The 8,647-nt window shown below is 60.0% G+C and overlaps 1 protein-coding gene across 12 annotated transcripts in view; it reads left to right on the forward strand.

The window, feature by feature from the left end:
• ADGRG1 (adhesion G protein-coupled receptor G1) overlaps positions 1 to 7,496 on the forward strand; it is a 41,453-nt gene extending 33,957 nt beyond the window's left edge. For all 12 annotated transcript variants that reach the window (XM_070261869.1, XM_070261872.1, XM_023637058.2 and 9 more), the window contains 5 exons: positions 152 to 270; positions 1,851 to 2,119; positions 3,193 to 3,301; positions 4,293 to 4,561; positions 6,057 to 7,496. In XM_070261869.1, the coding sequence (XP_070117970.1) occupies positions 152 to 270; positions 1,851 to 2,119; positions 3,193 to 3,301; positions 4,293 to 4,561; positions 6,057 to 6,187 (897 nt within the window). In that variant the 3' untranslated portion in view covers positions 6,188 to 7,496. The remainder of the gene's footprint in view (positions 1 to 151; positions 271 to 1,850; positions 2,120 to 3,192; positions 3,302 to 4,292; positions 4,562 to 6,056) is intronic.
• The last annotated feature ends 1,151 nt before the right edge of the window (positions 7,497 to 8,647 follow it).

Raw genomic sequence — 8,647 nt, forward strand, 5'->3', positions numbered from 1 at the left:
TTGAGAGTGTGGTGGAGGCCACAGAGCCCCCCAGAAAAATCCACCCATGGGGCCACATTCTGCTCTGTTGGGGGGTGTGGCTTCATCTGGGGGACCCCCCGTGTCGAGCTGGGGACGCGGAGGCCAGCCCTGCTCTGTCTCGTGGACCCAGGTGGCCTCCGTGGAGGTGGACCCCATGCACGAGCACTACCTGACCCTCCTCTCCTACGTGGGCTGTGTCATCTCTGCGCTGGCCTGTACCCTCACCATCGCCGCCTACCTCTGCTCCAGGTGGGCCGGGGAGGGCACGGGAAGAGGGCAGCACGGAGGAGCCCGCCCTGGAGGCTGGCCCGGCTGCCCCTGCGGTGGGTGTGGTGGCGGGAGGCCTGGAGGCACGGCCGGCTGACCCTCGGGGCCGCGTCTCCTCCTCGGGTCTGCGGCATTTGGAGAACGTGACGTTTACAGATTTGATTAACTGCCAACCTTGGAAATCGGGACAATCGGCATAAAAATCTAGATTTCTGCCTTTGGATGACCAGCGGTGACCCCGCTGGGGGCGCGTGGTGATACGATGGTGATGGTGGTAACGGTTATGCTTACCTCGAGCCTCCCACGTGCCCCGCACTGTTCTAAGTGCTTTACACGTATCAACTTGGTTCATCCTCCCAAGGCCCCTGGGAAAGAGTGCTCAGAGAGGGTAAGAGACTTGCCCGAGGGCACACAGCAAGGAAATGGCAAAGGCAGGCTTGAACCCAGGCAGGCTGGCTCCAGGTCCACGGGCCCCAGCTTCTGGGGCTGAGCAGTGGTGGCTGCTGTGGACGATCCTCACTAGCCTTCGGGGCTCTGGTGTCTGCTTTGAGGCCTGGCCCCTGCAGGTGTTGGAGCTTGACGTCTCCCCCCATGGAGGCTTCTCCCATATGGAGGGGAGACACCCTTGGTTCAGTGGGACACCCCGTGGGTGCTCACGGTCCTCCCCTGGGAGGAGGGGAGCCGTGTGCATAGGCAGTTGTGTTGTGGTGCCCGCAGCTGTGCGCATGGTAGGGCTGGAGCAGGTGGTGAGGGGCGACAGCCGGCAGGCTCAGTGGGGGGCTGGGGACAGGCGCTTCTTCACCCCTGACATGTCCCCACTGATCACAGAAGTGCCCAAGGACACGGGGACCGGAACCCTTAGGGCCTGAGCATCTTGTCTGTGCCAGACACTTTGCATCAGTGTGACCCTCACCCACCCAGGCCCCAGCCCAAGTTAGGGGCAGGGCGGGCGCACATCCCAGACAGTGACGCTGGGGCCTGGGTGTTCCGCTGCGCCCTCTGGGACGGGCAGGGGGTGGGCCCAGGCTGAGCATGGCGGTGGCGTGGGGGGCTGGGCAGGAAAGGCCGACAGGGCCCTGGACCACGTGGAGTCCCGGGATGGGGGTGGGGCTGCGATGTGCACACACAGACTTGCAACCCTGGAGACAGACGGACACATGCGCCCTATGCTCACAGACTCACAGACACACAGGTGTGCAGACAGACAGGCGGACGCAGAGCGTGGTGGCATGGGTTCTCCAAAACAGCAACACACCCCGTCTTTCCTCTGACTTTGGGAGCGTCTGGCTGATGGTAGCGGCTGGCTTGTCTTCCTCACTCTGTCTGGCTAAGGCTGTTGTTAGATGCGCACATGGGCCCGGAGCCCGTGGTGCTGGGCACACAGTCAGCGTACAGGGGTAAGCGGGGAATGGCCTGGCGGCAGCCACAGGGGTAAGATAGGGAGTGTGTGTGTGTGTGTGTGTGTGTGTGTGGTCTGGGAAAGCTGCCTGGAGGAGGAGGAGGAGCGAGCACCTTCCCCTTCCCACCCCAGCCCCAAGGGTGACCCCTCCAACCCCGCGCAGGAGGAAGACCCGGGATTACACCATCAAGGTGCACATGAACCTGCTGCTGGCCGTCTTCCTGCTGGATGTGAGCTTCCTGCTCAGCGAGCCAGTGGCCCTGGCGGGCTCTGAGGCTGGCTGCCGTGCCAGCGCCATCTTCCTGCACTTCTCCCTGCTTGCCTGCCTCTCCTGGATGGGCCTGGAGGGCTACAACCTCTACCGGCTGGTGGTCGAGGTCTTCGGCACCTATGTCCCTGGCTACCTGCTCAAGCTGAGCATTGTGGGCTGGGGTGAGTTGGCGGAGGACGTTGGTGGGCCCCCCAGACCTGCCCCGTCCACTTGGCTTTTGGAAAACACAGGCGCCTGGTTCTGCTTCTCCACCTACCTCTCTGTTCCTCACGGCCCCCTTCACCCACCCATCCTCAGGGCTTCCTAACCTTGGCTGAGGCAAGGTCCCTTTTAGGAAGATGAGTGGTGAGCCGTCTCCCCAAGAAACACATATCCTCCACATTGCTCACTCCTTTAAAAGGAGGGTTTGCAGATGGAGCCACCATGTATGGATGTGCAGGTTGTGCACTGCTCAAAGGCACCCAGTTGGGGGATGAGTGGAGCTGTAATCCAGACCTCCACTCACCTAGTTCTCCCAGGCTGGCAGTGGCCCTGCCTGTGGATCCCCCTGAACCTCAGGTAACAGAGTCCCCAGGGCTCTGGCATTTGTTCTTGACCAAAGACAACCCAATTTGCCTACGGCCCAGATCTCTCTTGTGTCAGACCTGGAGGCCCAGGGGCACCCACCACCAGTCCCTTTGGACAGAGCACAGGCCCACCAACCACGTGGCACTGACGCCATCTTGCTGCTCCTCCTGTGTTCCTCATTCCGCCTTCCTTCGTTCCCTCTGTTGATTGACATGGAATTCCTTCAGAGCTGGCTCTGTGTCAAGACCCAGGTGTTTGGTGGTGGGCAACTCCCCCTACCCAGGGAGCTCTCAATCTCCACCTCACAGACAAGGTCAAGGTCCAGTACAGACTTCCCCTGGGGATGGAACTCTGGACGCCTGCCTTGAACTGTCCTCCATCCACCAATGTCCCGTCTGCTCCTCCCATCTATCCTTGTGGCATCCAGGGGAGCTGCAGGCCTCTCTCCTAAGGGTGCCGGGATGGTGAGGGGGGGGGCGAGGTCAGGGGAGACAGGCCCCCTCCATGGGAAATCCAGACTGGAGTGGGGAAGGGAAGGGTCCAAGCCTGGAGGATGGTGCTGGGTGGGCTCTGGGAGCAGAGGGCTGAGGGGACGTCTTGCCAGAGGGCGGGACATAGGAGGGGCTCAGAGCTGGGGAGACGGAACTCCATGCTTTGCTGCCCACAGGCTTCCCCATCTTCCTGGTGACGTTGGTGGCACTGGTGGACGTGAACAACTATGGCCCCATCATCCTGGCTGTGCACAGGACTCCAGAGAGTGTCATCTACCCTTCCATGTGAGTGGCTGTGTGCAGTGGGCGCAGGAATGTGGGCCTCAGTGGGCAGAGGCCAGAGAGCAGCCCAGGCCCAGGACACGCTGACCAGGAGACCCCTGGGTGCCAGGGCCCTGGGGGTTTTGGCCTGGCAGTGTCCAGAGCACTGGGCTAAGGGTCAGGGAGGATGGGAAAAGGCCTGGATCTGCCACTCACTCACCAGGTGACCTTGAGCGGGTCCTCAGTTTCCCCACTTGTGAGTGGGAGTATGGGTTGGAGCACATGAGCCCCTGCTATGTTCCTTTGCTGTCCTCTGCTGTCTCCCCAAACAGATGGAAAGATGGAGGCCCAGAGAGAGCAGGGGCCCGCCTGTGCTGCCCAAAGGTGCCCATCTGGGGATGAGTGGAGCTGAGACCCAGGCTCCTCCCCTAACTGCCCAGGCCAGTGGCCACCTACCTGTGGGTCCCTTGAACCTTGACTAGGCACCAGGGCTCCTGAGCACAGGCTGGCAGGAATTCTCTCCATTTGCTCAGTGCTTTGAAGATTTCAATCTTTTACATCCTGAGCTTGTGGGGGTTTTGGTTCACCTTTGTGCTATCTGTTTTATTATTTGCTTCATATTTTCTTTAAATCATCTGACCTTTTAATTTAAACGTATTTTAAAAAAAATATTATATCAATACTATGAGTAGAAAGCAAGCATCACTTGTCACAAGCAGTGAGTAATGGTGAAAATAAACACGGGGACCACAAAGTGCTGGCTGAAGGCTGCGAGCGGCTCTTTGTTGAAGGGGGAGATGGGCCTGTGTTAGGGGTGTTACACACGTGAGCACCAGGTGGCCTTTCCCTCGGCCACAGAGACGGAATAAAGGAGATTGAGGAGAGTGACTTTCCCATGCCGTAGCCAGAGGTGTTTATAGCGGCTCCCCGTGACTCAGCTTCCCCTGGTGCTCCCCAGGCCCGGGAGGAGCTGTGCCAGCAGCTCGTGCACTGAGCCCTCTCGCCCTTCCCGCAGGTGCTGGATCCGGGACTCCCTGGTCAGCCACGTCACCAACCTGGGCCTCTTCAGCCTGGTGTTCCTCTTCAATGCGGCCATGCTGGGCACCATGGTGGTGCAGATCCTGCGGCTGCGCCCCCACGCCCAGAAGTGGCCCCACGTGCTGACGCTGCTGGGCCTCAGCCTCGTCCTCGGCCTGCCCTGGGCCTTGGTCTTCTTCTCCTTTGCTTCTGGCACCTTCCAGCTCGTCGTGCTTTACTTCTTCAGCATCATCACCTCCTTCCAAGGTAAGCATGGAGAAGCCCCGCCTGCCCCTGGCCTGGGTGGGCTGCACGGGCTGCGGAAGAGATGATCCAGGCCGCCCGCAGGCCTCCCCTCTCTGGGCCTCAGTCTTCCTATTCATAAGATGGGCGCATCCAGGCTGCAGTCGGCAAGTCTTTATTGAGTTCCTACTATGTGCAGGCCCTATGCTAAGCCCTGGGGCTAGTGTTGTGAACTGGTTGGGCGAGGGCCTCGTTCCACAGAGCTCATCTTTAGTGAGGAAGACGGAGTGTGACAAGCAAACACACAGCCGTCCGAGGGGATCTCGGAGAGGAGGGATGCGCTTGTGGGCAGTGTGACGGACAGCCTGGGCTCGGTGGGGGACACCTGAGGAGAGTGGCCAAGGAGACCTCTCTGTATGAGACATTTGGAGACAACAGAAGGACCCAGCCAGGGAGAGATCAAGGCCTCCTTGCTCTGAGTGTGTTCCTCGGGCCAGCAGCGTCACCATCATCAGGAGCTCGTTAAACAGACAGACTCTGGCCCGCCGCAGACCCGCTGAGTCAGGATCCACGTGGTCACAGATGCCCAGGGGATGCATGTGCATGTTGCAGGCAGAGGAGACCTGGGCTGGGAGGAGCGCTCCAGGCAGAGGGAGAAGTAGGAGCAAAGGTCCTGAGGCTGGAACAGGTCGTGTGTTAGAAGAAGAGTGAGGAGGAGCGAGGCTAAAGGGCAGCGTGTGGGGGAGCGGGGCGGAGGGGAGGGCAGAGGAGCAGAGAGGCCGGATCGTGGGGGCCTGGCCTGAGGCCAGCAGAGTCCCCCCCTGCTCTCCCTGCCTCTACCTGCCCCCGCCCCACCCCGTCTCTCTCACACACACACAGACACACACAGACACACACACACACAGACACACACACACACACACACACACCCTCTGTTCTTGGCTGTGCTGGGTAGGGAGGAGGACATGGGCAGGAAAACATGGAGGGCCTGGCCAGGCCGAGGGGCACTCAGGGGCTGCAAGGCCAGCCTCCCGCGCGGCATCCCTGTGACCAAGTGGGGGTGAGGGAGGTGGGTCTGTGCTTTCTCACCCATGAGGTGAGGATTGTAAATGCCCCTAAACTCACACACATTTGCTGAGCTATTAATAAATCTCAGTATTACGATCTGGGCGGAGCGATATCGCATGGTGCTTGAACACGTGGGCCCTGGAGGCAGACCACTGCTGCTTGCCTGTGGCTCAGCCAGCTCCCCTTTCCTCCCTGGGCCTCAGCTTCCTCGTCTGTAAAACAGAATAGCATTGACTAGGCCCAGCCTCGCAGGATCCTGGAGAGCAGGAAGCGAGGTGGCACCCAGTGAATTGCACAGGGTCTGGCACATAGTAGGTGCTCCTGAGGTGACACTGGTGCCGGTCGCCTGTGCAGGGAGGAGGGCAGGGGGCAGATCTGAGTCGAGGTGGCTCTGGGGGTGGGGGTGGGGGGCTGCCCCGCCCGCTGAGCCCTGTGCCCTCCCTCCCCGCAGGCTTCCTCATCTTCCTCTGGTACTGGTCCATGCGGCTGCAGGCCCGGGGCGGGCCCTCCCCTCTGAAGAACAGCTCGGACAGCGCAAGGCTCCCCATCAGCTCGGGCAGCACGTCGTCCAGCCGCATCTAGGCCACCAGCCGCTCGCCAGCGTGAGGAGCAGGGGTGCGGCCTCTCCTCACCGCACTTGTGGCCCCTGCAGCCAGGCCGGCCCGTGGCGGGTCAGCTGGAGACTTGAGAAGCCCGAGGACCTTGGAGGGATGGGGCTGTCGGCATGCCGGCCAGACTCTCAGGCTGGACCTTCTGAATCAGCCTGGGGGCGACTCGGCTCTCAGGTCCAGCTCACAGGGGCTCAGGAGTGGGACTGTCCCCCAGCCCTCCTAACCTGGGGCTGAAGTCTGGTCTTAACTCACCGTGGCTGGCCCGGCCCTCTCGACTGGGGGTCAGGAGCCCGCCGGCCTCAGGGTCAGGCCTCGGATCTTAGAGGCTGGGGCATCCTGTGCCATAGCTGGTCTGTCTCTTGTGATCGCTTGAGGACACTCTGCAGCCCCTGTCATTTTAACCCAAGGATGGTACCAGGGAGAAGGTTGGGGCAGAGTGTTGGAGCCAGACCCCTGGAGGAGGACAGCCCCCTCCCGGAGCAGAGCTCTCCTACCTCTGAGCCCCGGGCCCTTGCCCTCCAGCAGCACCCCCACCCTCCCCAGTCCTCCACGCACAGCCTGGGGGCCCAGTTCCACTGCTGTATTTTGGGTACAGGTTCCCAGGAGCCACTGGGTGCCTGCTGTAAACCTCTATCTACTGCGCAGGCCTCTGCCTGCCCCTGACTCAGGCTTAGTGTAGACGCTCTGGGCTGGGCTGGTCCGGCCGTGCATCTGGGCCTCTCCCTTGCTCACACTGCCATGACCGCTGGTCCCCCCTCGGCCCCTCCCAGAACCCTCTTGTGGCGAGAACTGTGGACGTGGCAGGCCAAATCTGTTTCATGGGCAGCACCCTGAAGATAGACATGCCTCACCTGGTGACACTGGCTGAGAGCCTGACGTGCTCCTGAGGGGTCATCCCTGAATCACTGCAGGTGGACGTGAGCATGCTGGAGCCCCCCACAGTTAATTCTGTTGGACACAGACAGCCAGACCTGGTCACTGCCCATTGTGAGCGCTTAGTCTAGTGTGTGAGGCATGTACAAGACAAGAGCTCCAGGAGCTGCAGACACAGGGCTGGGAGAGCCATCATTCCTGGCTTGGGATCCAGGAAGACTTCCTGTAGGAGGCAGCTTTTGATCTAGATCTCATCCTTAAAGATGGGGAGGATTTTCTTTTTAATTACTGCTTCATTTGTCTTTTGATATTAAAAAGAAGTACATGTTCGTTGTAGAGAATTTGAAAACTAGAAGAGTGTCGAGAAGAAAATAAAAATCAGCTGTTGTTATCAGCTAACAAACCGATGTCAACATTTGGGGGAATTTCCTTCTGAGCGTTCTTCTGTGCTTCTATTAAGAGTCACTGATGTGAACACCTCAGGGCCAATCAGGAAACATAAATTAGAGGGCCATGTGTGAAAAGAAATCTGCTGGAAACTTTATAGAGAAAGGAGGAGGATAAATGGCAGCATGGTGTCAGTGTTGGGGAGGCAATGGGGAGCAGTGGGGTCTGTGGCAGACCAGAGATTATAAGCCCCATGCTGAGGGAGCCAGCTGTGCTCAGCTTTGGCCGGTCACTGCCTTGCACGGGTGAGGGCCCGTGTAACCAGGCCGCCTGCCTTTCTACAATAAACGAGAATCCCAATTGTGGTAGTGCAAAATCCCCTGATTTAAAAATTGGGCTAATCCAAAAAATTGGTTGAGTTCAGTCCTCGGCTGCTCAGGTGACATATGTAACCAGTTTACTGAGCAGGTGAAGTAGGTGGATGCAGGCATGGAGTGACTGGACTTTTCTCCTGTCACCGCCTCCGGCCTCCTCTGTCAATCTCCCCTCCCCGTACCGTGACACACGTGAAGCGGCTCAGGTGGGTTTCTGTCCCCCTCGGTGACGAGAGCAGTCATGTGTGAGCACGGCTATTTGTGCCCAGGTCTGAAAGTCCGTGCAGGTGGCCGCAGGTTGCTGAGCTTTTTGCCCTCTGCGGGGGGCGCGGGCTGGGGACAGGCAGGGTCTCTGGAGGGGTGGGAGGGGTGCGAAGCCACCTTGGGCATGAACGTGGGATCTTTAGGGACCTTGGCATGTCTCTCTTGTTCCCTTGGCCTCTGTGTCCACCTTTCTCCAGCTCCTGAGGACTGACGGCAAGCCTTCCCAAGGTGGCCCCCACACGGTCCCGATTGGGCAGCTCACGGGGGTCAGCCAGCGCCCCTCTCACAGACGTCTCGGTTTCTGCGAGAGCATTTCTCGGAGCCGCATCACTTGGCTCCCCCTGGGCCACCTCCCCAGCCTCGGGGAGGGAAGGAGCTGACACAGCCCCCGCCCCAGACACACAGCTCTCCCTCAAATTCTCCCACTTGGACAAACTCGTGAATGCCTAGGGGTTTTTTTTTCCTCCCCGAGGCCAGCTCAGGTAGCGGGGAGGGGTCCCAGGTCAGGTCCCATCTTCTTGTGACAAGCCCTT

The sequence above is a fragment of the Equus caballus genome, chromosome 3, assembly GCF_041296265.1.
Source record: "Equus caballus isolate H_3958 breed thoroughbred chromosome 3, TB-T2T, whole genome shotgun sequence".
Classification (NCBI taxonomy): Eukaryota; Metazoa; Chordata; class Mammalia; order Perissodactyla; family Equidae; genus Equus; species Equus caballus.